We start from the raw sequence: 21,125 nt of genomic DNA, 5'->3' as shown, positions 1-21,125 counted from the left end.
CAGGTTTAGAGACAGAAGACTGGACAGGGGCAGGGGACTGGAATGGAGACAGGACTGAGGCTTGAGACAGGACGGGTGATTGAACTTGAGACAAGACAGGTGACTGGACTGAGGCTGGGTGCTGGGACTGGACAGGAGACGGAACAGGTGACGGAATGGAGAACTGGGAATGGACAGGGGACTGGACTTGATTACAAACTGGGGATTTGAATGGAGACAGGACAGGTGATGGGACTGGGGACTGGGACTGGACATAGGACTGGACAGGACTTGGCAGGGGAACAGGGACCAGGATATTCACGGGGACAGACACGAACATAGTAACAGGGACAAAGACAGACACAGGTACAGGGACTTGGATAGAGACAGGAACCAGGACAGGAACAGACAGGGGAACCAAAACAACCAGGGGGTGTCCAGGACTGGCACAAGTCTGTGGCGCTGTCCGAGAAGCCAGCCTGGGCACAATTTTAGGAAACGGCCCCAAAGTCCTAGGGGCCGACCTACGGAAATGACCTGATGCAGCCGGAGCCACAATCACGGGTGCAGAAGCGGCCAGGGCCACAGTCACGGATGCAGAAGTGGCCGGGGACGGCGCCTTCGCAGGAACACAAGCGGCGAGGAACAGGACAGGAGCGGCTGGGTTCGCCGCCTTCTTGGGGACAGGAGCGGCCGTGGAAGCCGCCTTCACAGGGACAGGAGTGGCCGTGGAAGCCGCCATCTCAGGAACAGGAGTGGAGACGTCCACAGAGTCAGGGGTTTGTGCTGCTCACTGGGCACGTGCTGGAGTTTTTTTGGGTTTAGGGGGACTGATTGGCGCACTCTTGAGAGACTTCTTCAACCGTGGTTCCCCCGGAGATGCACCCCTGTTAGCATCACCTCCCGTGTCCAGTGGTTTGAGGCTAACAGCCCCTACCCTAACCCCCCCCCCCCCAAAAAAAAAAATTCCCCGGACCTGCGGGGGTAATCCTCGGGAGCAGAACGGGAAAATCTCTCGGTTAAGAGTTCAAAAAATGTCTCTACGTTAATATCATGGGTTCTTTCCTTAATTAAGGTTTCAGCCCACCATAACGCCTCTCCTCCAAGGAGAAATTTCATAAACATGACTTATATAAAGTCAGGAGGAGGAGGACAGGTTAAATATTCAAAATAATTTATAATTTTTGCATTGGAATATAAATCCTTTGCAATTGGTACCTCCTTCAAATTCCGCCGGTACTCCCAGATATGATTGCAAAATATCAGGTTGATCACCCACCCTTATGGCCCGTATATCCTCTGCTATTTTCATGGTTTTATCCGGTGATATGTCCGTGTTAGCTGCGTCCTTTTTGGGATCGGTCATTCTGTCACGAACAAAATGTTAAACAAAATATATAACAAAACATAGACAGGCAACAACAGAAACGACAAGATAAAGGAAATAAAACGAGGAAACGACAGAGACAAACAGACCGGACTAAGCAACATGACAGGGAAACATTGGAGGCGAAATAACAAGACTTACAGGAAAGAAAAGACATGACTTGGAATTGAAAGGAAACAAAACGACATGACTAGGAATGAGAATGAAACAAAATGACAGGACTAGGAAACAAAACGACTTGACTTGGAGTGGGAAAGAAACAACACGAATGACCGATACACGGAAGTGACACAAGGGAGCTTAAATACATGAATAGACGAGACACACCTGAAACAGATAACAAGACTTAAGGACAAGGAGGTGGAACAAAGGGGGGACAAGTGCGGGGACATGGACAATAACAGACAGAGCCATGTGCAGAGAGAGCACATGGCGGGGAAAACAGGCATGACAGGACGAGTGCGTGACAACATGATTTGGTTTAAAAAGACTTTTGAGAGGCTAAATCTTTCAGAAGTATATATGGGGAGTGCTCCACCATTCTGTGAAAAAACACATGAGCAAATTCTGTAACAATTGAAGAATTAAATTTCTCAACTTAAAATAATAAAGAACTTTATAATTTATAGTGGATGGTATCATTAATATATTCAGGAATCTGGATAAATCTCTATATGCAATGGACAAATCCCAAAACCTATGTTGTCTGGCTGTGATTTTCGGCTCCTTAGTTGGCTTGAAAAATAAACTTTATGCATGGGCTTAGATACTTCCCAAAATTCTCTGAAAATACAGTTTGCATTCCAAAATGCAAGTTTAAGTACTATCATGTTAAAATAGACAGGATCCAAAAATTATGCTGCCTTCTCTGGGTCTAGGCTCTGAGAAGGGAAAATGTGTCCTGTGGTCACTTATCAAAATTTGAAATTCTTTTTGGAAGCTACGAATGATGCATCCTGCAGGCTAAAGTGGTGAGGTGACAGTATGTAGGTGGCACAGTTAATTCTAAACAATAGATTTGGAGATAAATTCAGGAGATTTGGAGTAAAATCCAGACCTCTTTTTTCTGAGAAGGCTTATTGCTTATTACAGTAAGACAAGGCCAATCCAATACCAATGGATTAAAACAGTATGGCTCCTCAGTAAAACACTCTGGGTGCTAAACTATCGAAAATAATTGGTGCATTATCAAACAAAATCACTATAATGGGGACCCCAAGGTGTTGACCTGCTGAGATCCTATATCAAGGAAGAATGGATAAACATTTCATGTTCAAAACTACAGTAATTGGTCTGCACAATTCCAAAATATTTACAGGGTGTTGCTCAGGTACAAATCTCTTTCTAGCAATATTTAATACTTAAGCAATACCTAATAAATTAATATGTTGTTTTAAATGAATACAGCAGAATACTGCAAAATATCAACAAAAGTGTTAAAGGGTTAAGGCTTAACGAGTTATTTTGTTGCATCAATGCATTAAAGAACATTACCAAACCACATGCGGGTGGTTTTAAAAGTATACAATGGTCCGACGTTTCAAATGCAGCTCTAAGAAACCAGTATACACAGGATTTTATGTTTGACCTAAGATCATTTAGGACCTTTGTGTGGTTTCTGTGTTGTATGTAATAACCTCTGAAGCCAGACTGAAAAGTCACATTTAATTCATTGCTGTTTAAGTAAATTTATATGGAATATTGGCTATTGGTCTATAACTGTTCTGATTTGATGGGTCTAGTTTACTTTTCTACATAAAAGTAGAAAACTACATTCTACATAACTGTTGTTTTGAGATTCCTTGGAAGGTTATTAGATTTACAGTGCCACTGAGTAGTGCATTAAAATCTATTCAAGGTTTAATACAAAAAGCTTGTTCTGGAGACAGTTATCTGTGTTTAAAAGTGAAATCAGATTTGTAAGTGTTTCAAAAGTAAGAAAGCAGTGCTTCAGTGCTTCCATAACTGGCCTAATATGTCTGGGTATGACTGAAGATTCTGTGTAATGCATTTCACAGTGCAAGAGATTTTAGAGCCACAAAACTCAAATTTAGCACAGTCATACAAAGAAAAACAACTAATTTCCAGGAGAATTAGGTCATGTTGTAATGAATAAAATTATGGTATTTTAGATGGAGAATACATCACCTGGCTGTGCTATGTAATGGCATTCTGTTTGTAATAACTGAATAATGAATTAGTGTAATGTGTTCATCCTGCAGCCAGGGAAGAGCTGGTTGTCTGACTGCATGCACTATGACTGTTTAGACACACAGTCTGGACCAGTGCTGGTATCCTACTCCTACAGCTGCCCCCCCTTCAATGAAACAGAATGCTTTAAGGTAAATTAATATAAATTCTGTCTGCTAAGCTAAAATCAAATGGCTGAATTTTTTTTGATGAGCTTTCATTTGCATTCTGCATCTCACATACATATATGCAGATCTATAATGTGTTTGTAAATGGTTTAATTTTCTAGCAGTTGCTGGTTGTCCTCTGTTCTTAACAAATTCACTTTTCATAGATTGGAGGGACGGTACTGACCTATATGGATGGATGCTGCAAAACTTGTGAGTTATGAACTTGCACTGTAGTGCTTTTCAGTTAATAATTCTATTATTTATTATAATACATGTTATAATTTATTATATGATTATATTTATATCATATTTATAATATGATGTTATAGATTATAATTATCATTATTTCACTTAATATTTTGGCAAAATTCTCTTAAATATATTATAGTTTTTAATATAACCTTTACAGATGATTTTATTGTACACTATAAAATATTTGTATATAAAAATCACAGTGAATTATTCACTATTTAACTAGTACACCTACTACTGCACAACTACTGCAGTACTGACTGCAAAAATAATAAATATGTAATGGTTTTGCTCAAGGGCTCCTGTAATCATTTTTAAAATACCACCATTATGTACACTGTTATATCTTGAATAAAAAGAGGCTAAAGGTCAAGTGTTTTAGGATCTCGGATGCTCAACATTTCAAGGTTTATGGTATAGTGTTTATCATTTTATAATAGTTTTTTCAGTGCATGACAGGTCTGGACTAGCTCCTGGACTTCTTTACTAAGGACACTTGCTGTTGTAAACATGGATGCTGACTTTTGAGCTGTGCGCATAAACGCACAGTTCAAAAGCCAGCATCCTTGATGGTATTAGGGTTGGTTAGTGCACCTGGCATGTGTGACTTGCACATCTGTGAAGGCACTATTAATGCTGAATGTTTTTGTTTGTTTGTTTGTTTTCTCCTGGAAAGACATTGCTGATTTAATTACAAAAAGGCCAGTCCACATTGTACATTAATTACATCAGCATGGCTTCCAGGTGCTTAAATATTCCAACCTATCACCCACTGAAGTAAAACTGGTTCATTATAAAACAAAAACCTAACTGAGACCCTGAGCTTTTCAACAGTTGAAATCATATAACAAGCAAGGATTTCAAAATTATAGCAATTTGTCTCCTCAGTTCTCACACATTATGTATTTAGCTTTTAAATGTTCCAATGTTTTTCGAATGGAAGTTTTAAGTACTTTCATATTCTCTACAGTATTTACACATTTTAAAACAAAATTTCCAGGATTTAGTCTACTAGGGGAAGAAATGTTAAATGTGCCCTGTGCAAAAGTATTAATTAGCAAAAGTGCTATTTTTTTATATAGTTGTAGAATGTTTACATGAAAAAAAATTAAATGCTCTTTGCTCTATTATAAATGCTTATAATTTGATCTGTTGAGTCCAAAAGTTTGCATGCAAATGAATGTTTGTCCTTTCAATTTGATGAACTTTATCATTGTGTTCCTCAATCAAACAATTGTGAAATACAGGTGAGTTAGTTTCCTGTATTATTCAGAATATAAAACACTGTGCCTATCTCCTCAGGCACTGGATACACACCCTTCCCCTTCTCTGTTAGCACACTGAAACCCACAATAAGCACAAACTGTGAACAAGGTACACAGCAAGACAATAAGGCTTCCCATCAACATTGTTGTTTCCCAGCAATGTACTTCCCCATTAAAATACAAGACTCTAAATAGCTTTGAAAAGAGCTCATAACTGAAATGTCTTTTTTAATCAATTTTTTAAATATTGCTCAAATGTTTTGTAATCTTTCCCCATTTTGCGCAATTGGGCAGTGCATTGTTGATTGCCAACAATGTACTGTTGGTAGTGGCCAAATAGTGAATGTTGATACAATTATTGCATGAGTTAGACCCACTGTATTTTTTATATGTGTGCATGTATTCTCTGTGTTTATGGGGCCCAGTAATCTTTTGGGTGATAAGGCACAATGATATTTATGCTACATTACCCAAGCTATTACTCTGCTTACTAGCTCTAGATTGTAGCTCTACTTGCACTTCTAGATCTACTTCCTTTTGAATCTGATTCATAGTTTATATATCTGTAGCATTATTAAAAAAAATCAATAGCTTTATTTGTTTTGCTTGGGGTGATGGGATATATTTGTATGTCCATTATAGAACACTTTTTTTTTTTATCACAAATATAGGTTGATGATAAATGTTTGCTATGACGGAGTTTTAGGGCCGCAGCGTTGAGGAAAAAAAAAAGTATTCAGAGAAAATTCAGAAAGTCAGAAATAATTCTGAGAAAAAATCTCAGAATATTTGAGTAAAAAAGATCTGTATAATTCCAAGAATATAATCAGAATATGTAGAGAAACACTGTTTGGGTTATTATTTATTTTAATATGTAGACAGTCAGACTAACAGGTCTGTGTGCCATGAATAAGTTGTGAAAGAAGCAGTCAGTGAAGAATAATTGAACAGAATTATTTATTAAACACATTCACACGACATGATGACCCCATCAGTGCAGCCCCTGACTGCGATGCATAAGGCATAAGTTTATTGTACGAGTCAGAGCCGTAACGCGATGGAGCCTCGTGGGCACTCGGAGTTCCACTCGCGCTGGATCAATCATTTTTGTGATCATTAATTGTATCATGTGAAACTACATGCCATGGGTTCGTGCACTGATTCAGGGTTTAAATACTAATCACGATCTGGTTCTAATATGGAATAGAACTGAGAGTTTATTCCTGAAATCTGTACCATGACTTAAGCAAAACACTGCATTCCACAATTACACTGTGTGTCTGCCCAATTATACGCAGCCAATTATTCTGAGAATTTTCTCAGAATTATTCCAAGATTTTTTCTCAGAATTATTCAGAGAATATTCACAGAATTCAGACTTTATTCTCTGAATCTTGTTTTTTTCTTTTTCAACACCGTGGCCCTAAAACTCGTCGTAGTTTGCAGCCAAGTGGGGAAAGCATTATGATCATATTAACTATGTATAGTTCTGACATCAGAATGCTTATCTACACCTCATGATTCCTCAGTAATTATTGTGGGTACAATATATTATTCCAAATATTTATTTATGTTTAAATACAGCCAACTTTTCATTATTTCTTTTTTTTTTAGAATTTGTAAACTTTGTATGTTTAAAATATTTGAAATGCCTATGATGTGGCACAGTAAGGCTAATAGAATTTCACCACTTTTGCTGACTAATAGGCAAAGAGGATGGAAAATCATGTCAGAAGGTGACAGTGAGAATGACAATACGGAAAAACGATTGCCGTAGCAACAGACCGGTGAGTTGACTGCAGGCATTTATCTTTCATGTGTGTGTCTTTTCAGCTTACATAAGTCAATTTGCAAAGGTGTGGAAATGGCTATATTTTACTAAGGGAATTCTAGTTGGGGATTTTTTTAAACTAAGACTGCTTCCTAATATGCTCATTAACATTGAATTTTATTTTTAAAAATGCATAGGTCTAGCCAGTTTTTGCAACTGTAATTTATATATACTATTCATCCTCATTGCCTGACTAAGTAATTTCTAGAGTTTTACTATATATATATATATATATATATATATCATATATATATATATATCATATATATATATATATATATATATATATATATATATATATATATCAGTGGCGATTGCTCTAAGACTGCAAGGGAAGCTCAGCTTCCCCTAAAATGTAAAAAAGTAAGTGATCAAATACATACTGTTGTGTGTACATTTCATTGAATAAATATGCACTACAGCGCGCTCAACATTTGTTCAGAATCTGCTTCTTATCACTGGTAAAGACGCAGCTTTCCTCTCAATCATTCCCGCAGTTTCACAGTGCTTTAAACAGTGGACGCTGAGCGTCCACAGAGTTCAATAGCGAAGCAGCGAAGGGCAGCGAAACGAGACGAGCCCAAAGCTGGGCTTTGTCCCGCCTATCAGACGCTCAGCGTCTCTGGGGGTCTAAGGGGCAGTGGGCTGGCTACGACTGGCCCGGACGCTTAGCTTCTGCATGATGATTGGATGATCTGTCTGAGGCTGAATATCTTTTTGATTGACAGCGAAATGAGCGAATCAGCGATCCTTTGGTGTAAAGATCCGTGGGAGCACAGGCGGGCACACTTCACATGGGCCAAGGCCGTTTAAGCAGCCTAGCTCTGCTGGCCACTGATTCAGAATCAGAAATACTTTATTGATCCCAGGGGGAAATTGCAATTATTACAGTAGCAACCGTTGTAAAAGAATAAACACTCTAATAAAAATTTAACACAAAAGGAAATTTACATTATGTACACATCTATAATAATAAATACAGATATACTGTATACAGCAGTAAGAGTATTGCACATTTGAGTTGTTACACTCATAATTAAAAAAATTGTTCTATTGTTATTACTGTACATGTGAAAGATGTCGTGCTTTAAGTGTGGAGTTATAAAATCTGGTAGCCACTGGTAGGAATGACCTCCTGTGGCGCTCTGTAGTGCATTTTGGCTGAATGAGTCTTGCACTGAACTTGCTCCTGTGTCTCATTACCATGTGATAAAGAGGGTGGGAGCCATTATCCATAATAGCCTGCAGTTTAGACAGCATCCTCCTCTCAGACACTGCCGTCAGCGAGTCCAGCTCTACACCCACAACCTCACTGGCTCTACGGATCAATTTATTAAGTCTGTTGGCATCTGCCACCTTCAACCCGCTGCCCCAACATGCAACAGCATATAGGATGGCACTGGCCACAACTGACTCATAAAAAATCCTCAGCATAGTTCTGCAGATGTTGAAGGACCTCAGACGCCTCAGAAAATAGAGACGACTTTGGCCCTTCTTGTAAAGGGCGTCAGTGTTTTTAGCCCAGTCCAGTTTATTGTCAATGTGTACGCCCAGATATTTATAGTCCTCCACAATGTCCACACTGACCCCCCTGATGGACACAGGGGTCACCGGCGTTTTGTCCCTCCTCAGGTCCACCACCAGCTCCTTTGTCTTTGTCACGTTGAGCTGCAGATGGTTCAGCTCACACCATGCAACAAAGTCGTTCACCGTCTTCTGTACTCATCCTCATCACCCCTGCTGATACATCCAACAAGTGCAGAGTCAGAAAACTTCTGGAGGTGGCAAGTCTCTGTGCAGTAGTTGAAATCAGTGGTGTAGAGGGTGAAGAGGAAGGGAGAGAGGTTCCCTGTGGGGCTCCAGTATTGCTGACCACTCTGTCTAACACACAGTGCTGCAGACGTACATACTGTGGTCTGCCAGTCAAGGTAGTCAACAATCCAGGACACGAGGGGGGCGTCAACCTGCATCACGTTCATCTTGTCTCCCAGAAGAGCAGGCTGAATGGTGTTAAACACACTGGAGAAGTCAAAAAACATGACCCTCACAGTGCCGCCTGGCTTATCCAGGAGAGCATACGCTCGGTTCAGCAGGTAGATGATGGCATCCTCAACCCCCAGACGAGGCTGGTAGGCGAACTGGAGGGGGTCTAGAAGTGGCTGGACCATGGGACAAGTCTCTCCATGGTCTTCATGATGTGGGACGTCAGTGCCACCGGCCTGTAGTCCTTGATGTCACTGGGCCGCGGAGTCTTTGGCACAGGAACAATGCAGGACGTCTTCCACATCACCGGGACCCTCTGGAGACTCAGGCTCATGTTGAAGACATGCTGCAGGACTCCACAAAGTTGGGTGGCACAGGCTTTAAGCACCCTGGGGGGAACACCATCAGGGCCTGCAGCCTTGTTTGTGTGGAGTCTCTGTAGCTGTCTTCTCACCTGGTCAGCTGTGAGATTCACTGTAGAGGTCCCTGGTGGGGGAGGAGAGGAGGTGTGACGTGGACTATCACAGGAGGGGGTGAGGCTATCAGGAAGGGGAGGGAGTGGAGTGGGCTGTTGAGGCCCGACAGCAGAGGAGTCAGGGAGGGGGAGATCAGGGCTCACAGTGTCAAATCTGTTAAAAAACAAATTTAACTCGTTGGCCCTGTCCACACTGCCCTCTACTCCCCTGTTGTTGCTGGACCTTAAGCCAGAGATGGTCCTCATACCACTCCAGACCTCCCTCATTTTGTTCTGCTGGAGTTTCCACTCCAGCTTCCTCCTGTATCTTTCCTTAGCCTCCCTGATGGTTCTCTTCAGTTCCCTCTGAATCGTTCTCACCTCCTCCCGGTCTCCAGCTCTGAAAGCCCTCTTCTTCTTGTTGAGGAGTGCTTTAATGTCTTTTGTTACCCACGGCTTGTTGTTTGGGTAACATTTAACAGTCCTAGTTGGGACAGTGGATTCTACACAGAAGTTGATGTAATCTGTGATGCACTCTGTGAGCCTGTCAATGTCCTCTCCATGAGGCTTATAGAGTGCTGTCCAGTCTGTGGTCTCAAAGCAGTCCTGCAGCACTTCAGAAGTCTCCACTGACCATCTCCTCACTGTCCTCATGGTCACAGGCTGACTCTTCACCTGAGGCACATACTTTGAACTAAGGTTGACCAAGTTATGGTCAGATCCACCCAGAGGGGGGAGGGGGGAGCAGCTGTATGCCTCCTTAAGGCACTAGAGAGGACACTAGTCAAGTCCCTGGAAAAGACGCCTTGTTGGTACGACAGATAAATAAACCGACACATTTTATGATGTAGGCCGAAATTGAGCTTCCCCTCCTTGAAAGACCAGCATCCGCCACTGATATATATATATATGGTGCATCCTGACAGTAGTGTGTTACAGTAGTCAAGCCTTGAAGTAATAAAGGCATGTACTAATGTTTCTACGTCCTACAGGGATAAGGCATTTCTAATCCTAGCAATATTGCGAAGATGTAAAAAAGCTGCCCTAGTGATACTGCCTATGTGTTGATCAAATGATAAATCAGGGTCAATTATGACACCAAGATTTTTTGCTGCTGAACCAGGTTTAACTGGAAAGTCAGCGAGATTTAAAATTAAATCTGATAATATATTTCTTGCCACCTTCGGACCCAAAAGCAGGACCTCTGTTTTGTTGCTGTTTGGAAGGAGGAAGTTACGCAACATTCAGCCTTTCACGTCTTTTACACAGTCCTCTATTTTCTTTAATCTGTGTTTGTCATCGGGCTTCGCTTAAATATACAATTGCGTGTCGTCTGCGTAACAGTGAAAGTTAATGTCATGGTTTCTTATAACTGTGCCTAGTGGTAACATGTATAATGTAAATAATAGTGGTCCGAAAATAGAGCCTTGCGGAATTCCAAATCTTACTTTAGAATGATTTGAATTTAGATTGTTTACTTTTACGAATGGATAACATTCCCTTAAGTAAGATTTGAACCATAATAGGGCTGTCCCTGTAATTCCAACCATTGTTGGAATTAACCTTTCCTAACCTTTCTAGGAGAATATTCTGGTCTATTGTATCGAAGGCTGCGCTGAGGTCAAGAAGCACCAATAGGGATACTGTTGCTGGAATTAGTTGGATCCTGCTTGATTTTTTGTAGTTCTGGAAAACACACTAAACAGTATTGGAGATCAGCGAGGCCAGATATGCTGAGCGAGCTTTAGTGAGAGCATTTCTATACTCTATAAGGCTGTCCTTCCAGGCAGAATGGAACACTTCCAGCTTGGTTGATCGCCATTTCCGCTCTAGTTTCCGTGATGTTCGTTTTAAAGTACGGCTTTTATCATTATATCATGGTGCGAGCTTTTTCTGTCTTATACTTTTATGTTTAAGTGGTGCTACCTTTTCTAAAGTAGATTGACAGGTATTTTCTATATAGTCAGTTAGTACATCTAGCTCCATTGGGTCTGATGGAGTGGGAACTGGTGTTGATATTTCTGGGAGGTTTTCTATAAATTGTAGGGCGGTAGATTGTTTTATTATACGCTTTGCAGAATAGCGAGGGGTCTTACATATATTATGGCTAAGACGTAGCTCATATGAAATTAGGTAATGGTTGGAGATTGCTAAGGATTGCAGTAAGATATTAATTTTGTCGAGGTTAAGACCTAGTGCCAGAACTAAGTCTAAAGTGTGACTGCAGTAGTGTGTAGGCTCTGTTACATTTTGAGTAATACCAATAGAGTCTAAGATTGAGGTAAATGCCTTTTTTAGTGGGTCACTTTCCTTCTCAAAATGGATATTGAAATCTCCTACAATTATAACTTTATGATTGCTAGGTTTGCAGCAAAATCGCTGAATTCTTTCATAAATTCTAAGTAAGGTCCTAGTGGTCTGTAAATGTTGACATAATAACATGACATAATAACGTCCTTTTTTGTGACCGGATTTGTAATAATGGTGGAGAGAACCTCAAAATAAGGGAAGGTGTCACATTGTTTAGGACTAATTTCTAGGGTATTTTGGTAAACTACACATACTCCACCTCCTTTGCCTTATAATCTTGGGCTATGTACATAATTATAGCCTAGGGGGGTGGCTTCATTTAGTGCTGAATATTGATTTGGTCTAACCCACGTTTCCGTGAGACAGAAAACGTTGAATTTATGATCACTTATGATATTATTTAGGATGATTGCTTTTGAGTTTAGATCTTATGTTGAGTAACCCAAATTTTAGTTCTGAGGTGTTGCTGCAACCATATGTGTATGATTTAATATTGATTAGGTTGCTGAAAGAGGCTGATTTAGTTTTTCTACTTTTACATTTAGTTCGGGGGAAAGACAGTCTCAATACAGTTGAACCTAGGTGACGCCTCAAGGCAGTTCGCAGACGGTCGGTTTAGCCTGTCTGTCTGCGGCCTGGTCCCGGCTCTGGATTGTCAGCAGCTGTCTACACTACTCTGCTGACTAACTAAAAGACTATGTGCTATGCTGCAAGAAAGTAAGGCAGCACCCTCCTGCGTGGGGTGGATACCATCCCTACCTATAAGACCAGGCTTGCCCTTGAAATGTAACCAATTGTCTATAAAGCCCACTTGATTTTCGGAACACCACTTGGACATCAAGCAGTTTTACGCCGAAAGTCTGCTGTAGGTTTCAGCGCTGCGCCGTATTAGGATGCGACCAGAGCAGATTACGGCATCGGATATCATCTGGGCCAGTTTAATCACCTCTCTAATATTACCCTTAGTTACCTCAGACTGCCGCAGACGAATATCATTGGCCCCTACATGAATGACTATCCTCGAATATCTCCTATTAGCTAACAGTCTAAGGTTGTCATTAATATCCGGCGCTCTGGCTCCCAATAAACAGCTAACTGTTACTGCTGGCGCCCCTAAAGGAGTAGCTAATTTCACGTGTCGAACAATAGAGTCACCTATAACCAGAGCACTCTTAACAGGCTCCTCAGCGGGTGCTTCGCTGAGCGGGGCAAACCTGTTTGACACGTGAATCGGAGGAGCGTGGTGTCCCGGTGGGCTAGCTTTGGCCTCAGCGTTAGCATCAGCCTTAGCTTTCCGGCTATGTCACCGAGATGTCACCCATTCACCCCGCTGTGAGGACTCTAAAACCGGAGTCGAGGGGGTGCCAACTCTCCCTAAGGCACCCAGAGTTGCTAGAATTGAATCTCGCTGTTTATCCCTTGATAATAATAAGCTTCGGATGCGCACTTCTAGCTGGTCCACTTTATCCACCAGAGAGCTAACTAGCTGACACTTAGCACAAACACAACCACTATCATTATCGCTAGAGGGGGAAAAGGGGGTTAAACTGAACATGCCACACTGAGCAGGCAAACAGCCAGTAGTAGCCATGGAATTGCAGGTACTTACCGCTTTTTGTTGATTTTAGTATCTTACACCAGAAATGTTACTCCAGGGTCCAGTGGCAGTTTTAGTGCCTCTGTAATAAATATACCTGCAGAGACAATCTATAAGATAGATTTATGGATGGTTAGTAAGTTGTAAAAACAGAAATAAGTACAGAAATATCAGTCGATCAGTTTGTTGCACTGCTCAGGTGTTATGAGAACCCAGGTTACTCTGATAGTGGCATTCAGCTCTTCTGCATTGTTGGGTCTGGTGTATTGCATCTTCCTCTTCACAATACCCCATAGATTTCCTATGGGGTTAAGGTCAGGTGAGTTTGCTGGCCAATTAAGAACAGGGATACCATGGTCCTTAAACCAGTTACTGGTACATTTGGCACTGTGTGTAGGTGTCAAGTCTGGTTGGAAAATGAAATCTGCATCTCCATAAAGTTGGTCAGCAGCAGGAAGCATGAAGTGCTGTAAAACTTCCTGGTAGACGGCTGCGTTGACCTTGGATCTCAGAAAACACAAAAAAATGTTCAGGACTCAAATCTAGGCTAAAAACCCATTTGTTTAGTTTAGCTTTTGGTAGTTAATGCTCTCCCTGTGTGCATGTCCAGGGTGTCCATACACACAGGGACTTACAGCAAACTGAGATGCTGGTGCTGTTGTCCTACGGCTTCACGTGATCAGTCAGGTTATTGATGGTGGAGCAGAGGAATGCCAGTGTTTCAGGATGCTGCCGCATCTGTGTTTCCTTCTGGTTCTCTCCTTTTAGATAAAGCTGTCATAGTCTGATCTGCCAGAGTCATTAGCCACACTCTGGAAATGTTCACATTTTCTGCTTTACCATACAGATTAAAACTAATTCCATCCCTTTACCTTTTTCCGAGTAAACGACTGTCCGGCTGGACACCCACGCTCCAGTCACAATCAAGTGCCTTGGAGCTGCCCACCTTACACTGAAGTTTTCACTGACTCCTAACTATTATTACCAGTAGACTGACCAGAGGAGGATAGGTCACCCCTTGTGAGCCTTGGTTCCTCCCAAAATTTCTTCCTCAGCTGAGGAAGTTTTTCCTTACCACTGTCGCCCTTGGTTTGCTCACTTGGGGGATTTTTACATTCTTTACAATTTTACATTTCATGTCAAAACTTTGTCTTACCGTAATTCTGTGAAGTTGCTTTGTGACAACATCAGTTGTAAAAAGCGCCATACAAATAAATTTAATTTGATTTGATTTGGACCAGGGCGGCACAGTGGCGCAGCAGGTCACTACCTCACAGTCACACAGCTCCAGGGGCCTGGAGGTTGTGGGTTCGATTTCCGCTCCGGGTGACTGTCTGTGAGGAGTTGGTGTGTTCTCCCCGTGTCCGCATGGGTTTCCTCCGGGTGCTCCGGTTTCCTCCCACAGTCCAAAAACACACGTTGGTAGGTGGATTGGCGACTCAGTGTCTGTATGTGTGAGTGTGTGAGTGAATGTGTGTGTGTGTGTGTGTCTGTGTTGCCCTGTGAAGGATTGCTGCCCCCTCCAGAGTGTATTCCTGCCTTGCGCCCAATGATTCCAGGTAGGCTCTGGACCCACTGCGACCCTGAATTGGATAAGCGGTTACATACAATGAATGAATGAATGAATGAATGATTTGGACAAACACCAGCATATGACATGTGTTGTAAACTTGTCTTCTGGTGGTTTCAAAGTGAAGAGAGGATACTAGTCTGGATATAATGCTGCTTATTGAGCACTTTGGTTGATCCTCAGATTGATCTCAGAATGATCTGGTCACAGGCTGAATCTCAGACTGATCTAAGTGGCAATGATCTAAGTGGTTTGTAAGTGGCACACATCTTTAAAAGGGGTTTACAACTTCACACAAGGATTGATCTTTACCTAAACAGGATCTGGAAGCACCAGGAACTTAAAAGGGAACCTAAAAGGAGTAATTATGTCAGTTACATTATGAGCTGGAGCATATAACTGATCACATGTGGGTAAACCTGGTGTACAACACTGTGTGGTTCGTGGTTGTGTAATGTTATGACAGGAACTTATGTTAACTAAAGGGATGTTTGTGTGAAGCAAAGCACATGTATCGCATTCAGAAATTGCATGTGGCAGTGTATCTGCAGGCTATAGCAGCAGATACACTGACTGGATGAGGGATGCAGACATTTTGTCCTGGGAATAATGTCTGTCTTGTTAATTTGAATAAGTTCTGAAATACATTTTCCTCATCTGAGATGGGAACTGCAGCACATGTATTCCATACAGTTAGTAGAAGAAGCAACAGTTCCATTTTCATTCCTGTCATCTTCCTTGATGAGCTATGCTGGATTATCAGGAATGGTGAGATGAACACGTCCATGCAGAAATCTTCAAGTTTTATTTTATTTAGAGTTTTATTTTTTTATTAAGGTACACAGTTAAACAGAAAGGGAAGTAATATTGCAAAATCTGGATCAATAAGTTTAAAATAGCATGAGAAAAGCGTAAGGAATTGTGTGGTGCACACTGTTAGTGCTGGACCAAAAGACTTGGGTTTGAATCCAGTGGCTGATTCATTTGGTGTGTTTCATGTTTGATTGCATATTGATCCTAAACCAAATGGTGTAAAGAAAAAACAAAAAAAGCCTCCAGCCACAAGTGGAGCAACCTATCTATTAGTCATCTTAACGGCCTAGATTCAAATTCACACGCTGATTAAATTGGTGAAATTACCTATTAGAATGTCCTCAGTTAAATTCTTTATTATTATTACAAATTTGCTATAGAAAAAAGAAGTAAATTTTGACTGGATTACTTAAAAACTTTTTCCTGTAGTAAAATGTATAATTTTCCTCATGGAGCAATTTAAAGCCTAGTTGGCCCATAACCACTTGTATTCATTACATTCCCCTCTGGTAAAGCAGGTGGCAGTATTTAGAACATTAGTTGTAACAAACAGCAGCTTCCAAAAGGTTTGTTTTACCTAACCATGCAACATGTGCAGTGTTAGTGAGTGTTTACCCCGGTGAAGCAGATGTGTCACAATTACATACACCATTACAATCTTACACTTTCTAGGTGGCTGAAGGTTTCAGAACCAGGTTCTACAGTTGCTTTCCACAAGCTGTGTGACCATAGTGCATGGTGACAGAACTTATTCCTCTAGCTAGAAGCTCTGCTAGATTTTCTTTTCATTGTGACACTTACAGACACTGTACGACCAGTAGTGATGTCATATCATGCTTTCTAATCATGTGACAGGTTAAATTTAAATTTCAATTAAGAAATATTTAAGAAAGATCTGCAAGAGCTCACATATGGTCCTATCTTGATGGCTCTTTTCGTATTAGGCTATGTTAAAATAAATGCTGAATATAACTAGATTTCCCATTCACTCTTTTACCAACACTCTCTCTGTTCTCCCTCCCAAAATCCATTCAGACATTGCAAATAGTGTATACATGATTAGATATCTCAACAAACAAGAAAAGCAATATGCATAAACCACGTTTGGCCAAATATTTTCTTTTTTTAAATGGTCTTTGTGTATCAGATAGATTGTTACAGCACAAGCAGACAATGTGCGTATTTGCTTTAGCTCTGCTGCACTGATTGTGTGCATGTACTTCTGAGGTCACCCACACAGCTTGCTGGGAGTTGTAGTTCTTAGCTCGGATTCTTGAATCTGGGAGTCAGTCAATTTTCCATTTAAAAAAAAAGAAGAAAGAAATGCATGATGCAGTGCTTTGTTCAGTAAAGCTATACTTCAAGCATATTCAACTCGAAATAAACAATGAATCAATACATGAGAATATTTCAACCTAAATCCTTTGATTTGATTATTTGACATAGAGACGAATATGAAGGTCTCTGCCCAGATTATCATTGTGGCTAGCAACAAGCTAACGACCAAACATTTTTTCAATAATGCATATATTTTATATACCTATCATGTTCTGGCTTTTTTCTGTTTCACTTGCTCATGAGGATTTTTAAATGTCTTTTAATATGAACATTTCCACATATCTATTATTTCTTTAGCAATATCTAAACACACCAGAGTTTTTCTTCAGAAGAATAACCACACACAATGCTTGTTACAAGATTTTGGTATTGTTTGTTTCCTATCCCAGTCGTGCCGTCATTCCTAGTCATTAGGGTTCAAGCACTCAGTGCGTAGAACCCTATTGTTTTTTTGTACCGGTTTTTTAGGGGTCCAAGCACTGCAAGTGCTGGAGCCCTATTGTTTTTGTTCCGGTTTTTCCGCTTTTTTAGGGGTCCAAGCACTGCAAGTGCTGGAGCCCTATTGTTTTTGTTCCGTTTTTTCCGCTTTTTTTTTTTTTTTTTTTAGGGGTTCGAGCACGAAGTGCTTGAAACCCTATTGTGTTTGTTCTGATTTTAATTTGTTATTATTATTATTATTAGGCTTCCGAGCACAACGTGCAAAGGAAGCCTATTGTTTTTGTTCTGATTTTTAGGGGTTCGAGCACGAAGTGCTTGAAACCCTATTGTGTTTGTTCTGATTTTTTTAGGGGTTCGAGCACGAAGTGCTTGAAACCCTATTGTGTTTGTTCTGATTTTAATTTGTTATTATTATTATTATTATTATTCTTTTTCTTTTTCTGCCATAAAACGAATCGCACAGCCCAAACCGTAAGGCCTAGACACTTGAGACTTGGTCAATAGGTAGTAGTCGGTCTCGCTACTCAGGCGCAAAATATCAGCCCAATTGGCCTCAAGGGGGCGCTACAGCGAAGGAAAACGCTTTCATTAAAAGATTTTCCACCCCGTGTGGCGTAGAGACGAAATCTTTTTTTTCCCTGATTCCTTGGGTCCTGCCGAATCAAAAAGGTACATACAACCACTAAGCTCCGCCTACTTAGATTTTTTGCTATTTTGCATAATTTGCAAAACCTACTTTTGTGTACTCCTCCGTGGATTTTTGTCCAATTTTCTTGAGCTTGGTGTCAAAATGTTCGCAGGAGCCTGTAGTTTAATAATTATCAAAAAGACGTTGAAATTTCGATTCAAGATGGCCGCCATATGCAAATGAACCTCTTCGGCTTATTTTATGTTTTACTTAAAAATCTATAACAAACTCATGGTTTACTCAAATGTGTTTACATTTCATATTCTACTTTCAGACATGATTCTGAGGTAGCTTGTCAAAGGAGAAGCCAATATTCATATAGGGGGCGCTGTAAATGCTTCAAGTTTATATCTCAGCATCCGTAAGGCGGATCGGACCGCCGCTTGGCATGCTGCTTCTATGGGCAAGGCTGTAGAGGGAAAATTAAGGACAACTCGATTCGAGCAAAATTGTGATTGTCATCGACCAATCAGCTGTCATCAGCTGTTTGACAACCTTAACAAGGTCCAATCATCATGGGATTTGACTGGTATGTCCCTGGGAGGCCTCCCTAAGAGCAGAAAAATTGTCATAACGATAGCCACTAGGGGGCGCTATATCAAGAAAATATTATATATCTCTGTGAAAATTAAGCATATTGACACGCAGTTTGCTTCTTTTTATACTCTGCAGAGGGCCTAACAACTTTGTAATTGCAAGTGTTGTCAAAAAATGCTTTGCTTTTTCTCAGTTTCCAAATGTTCAAAATTGAAGCTTTTCGAACTAGTCCGTGGAATTTTGCGATATTCACAAACAGTTGACCTTGTTGGAATCTGCAGAGTCTGTAGGTAAATAATTATCAAAAAAAGTTCAACATTTGGACAAACTTTTGTTGTAATAAAACAATTAATTGAAGTGTGGGGAGCTTTAAACATTCTTTTAGCTATAACTCAAACAAATTAAGTCCAATCAAGACCAAACGTGACAGAAGTATGTATGGTCTTGTCCTGAAGACGTATGTACAATATGATCAAAATTTACCAAAAGGGGGCGCTACAATTGGACAAAAACTGATTAAATGGGCTTTTTTATGTTATAGCGCCATCTAGGAACGCAGTGGCACCCCAACTTAATTATGACATCTGGTCCTCAGTCTGATCAAGTATGTGACGTTTTAAAATTTTGGGGGAAAGCATTTTTGAGTTATAGGTGTATATTAGTGTACACATATAGCTTATATTTGACTTGAGGAATACATGCTAGATCTGTGTTATTGGGAGTGGCCTGTAAGCTACATAGTAATAAAAGTGCAACAATTTTTTGTTAAAGTTCAGATCCTTAGGATTCAGCTGATACCGTACATGCCCATGTTAGGTAAATATCCACATAGGAGTACATGCTTAAATCTTTCTGTATGTGCTTTCATGGCTGATCTAAAAATATGGGAAAGTAGTCATTTCTCACCAGCAGATGGCAGTCTAAGACTATACATTGTGCTGTTGAACTACAGTGGCTCTGAGACATTATGCAAAATGCAATGTGGAGCAAAGACCATAAGGCCCAGAAACACCTCCCTTGGCAGCAAGGTCCAGCAGGTGTAAAATGACTCAGCCAAGGAAAATGACATTCTTTGGCCAGATGGTGGCGCTATAGCAAAGGGAAAAGCATTGAGGTCTATATCTCCTACACCGTAAGGCCTAGAGATGAAATCTTTTTGTCCCTTATTCCTTGGCTTAAGACAAACTAATTTGCTGTTGGATCATAAAGCTCAGCCCACTTAGATTTTGAGCTAATTTGCATAATTTGCAAAACATACTTTTGTCAATAAGTCTATGAATTTTTCACCAAGTCCCTTGAGCTTGGTGCCAAAACGTTCACATGAGTCTGACCCTAGGTAATTATAGAATTAATTGACATTTTGATTCATGATGGCAAATGAACCTCTTCAGCTTATCACAGGTTTTACTTGAACATCTCTAACTCCATACTTTGCTCAAATGGGTTCAAATTTAAGATTCTACTTATAGAAATGCTTTTAAAGGTAGCATGGCAGCGATGTAGGCCTATTGCTTCCAAACAGGCCTGTTAAGCGAGAACCCCGTTAATTGCCGCTTGCGGCTATATTTATTATTATTATTATTCTTCCCCCAAATTTCGCCTGAAACGGATCGCACAGCCCAAACCGTAAGGCCTACAGACTTGGTACTGGGTCACCAGATAAATAAGGTCACACTCTACGATCGTGGAAAATAACAGCGTATTTGGCCTCAAGGGGGCGCTACAGCAAAGAAAAACGCTTTCATTAAAGGATTTTCCACGCCGTGTGGCGTAGAGATGAAATTTTTTTTTCTACATGATCCTTGGGTCCTGATGAATCAAAAAGGTACATACAACCACTAAGCTCCGCCTACTTAGATTTTTTGCTAATTAGCATAATTCGCAAAATCTATTTTCGCGAACTAGTCCCTGGATTTTTTTCTGATCCCCATGACCTTGGTGTCAAAACATTCACAGGAGTGAGCTGGTCAATAATTATCAAAAACATCCTGACATTTCGAAACAAGATGGCCGACATATGCAAATGAATGTGTACCGTGAATTGCAAATTTTACTTAAAAATCTGTAACTCCTTCATGCTTAACTCAAATCTGATGACCTTTCACACGTTGCTTCTAGACATGATTCTGAGGTAGCATGCATTTGCTGTTGCCTGAAATATTATAGGGGGCGCTGTTATAGCTAGCAATGTCTTTTGGCTAATATCTCAGCATCTACAAGGCTAATTAAGTTGACATTTGGCATGCTGGTTCAGTGAGCATGCCTACATATGGGAAATTAAGGACGACTCAATACGGGCACGTTTAATGATGTCAACAGCCAA

General features: G+C 40.6%; 1 protein-coding gene across 1 annotated transcript in view; it reads left to right on the top strand.

Moving 5' to 3' along the window:
• LOC136679069 (otogelin-like) overlaps positions 1-21,125 on the top strand; it is a 509,929-nt gene that overhangs the window by 463,145 nt on the left and 25,659 nt on the right. The window contains exons 54-57 of the mRNA XM_066657350.1: positions 3,589-3,708; positions 3,891-3,936; positions 5,281-5,352; positions 6,951-7,030. Of these exons, the coding sequence (XP_066513447.1) occupies positions 3,589-3,708; positions 3,891-3,936; positions 5,281-5,352; positions 6,951-7,030 (318 nt within the window). The remainder of the gene's footprint in view (positions 1-3,588; positions 3,709-3,890; positions 3,937-5,280; positions 5,353-6,950; positions 7,031-21,125) is intronic.

The sequence above is a fragment of the Hoplias malabaricus genome, chromosome Y (genome assembly GCF_029633855.1).
Source record: "Hoplias malabaricus isolate fHopMal1 chromosome Y, fHopMal1.hap1, whole genome shotgun sequence".
NCBI lineage: Eukaryota > Metazoa > Chordata > Actinopteri > Characiformes > Erythrinidae > Hoplias > Hoplias malabaricus.
This window is presented reverse-complemented; position numbering and strand designations above follow the sequence as displayed.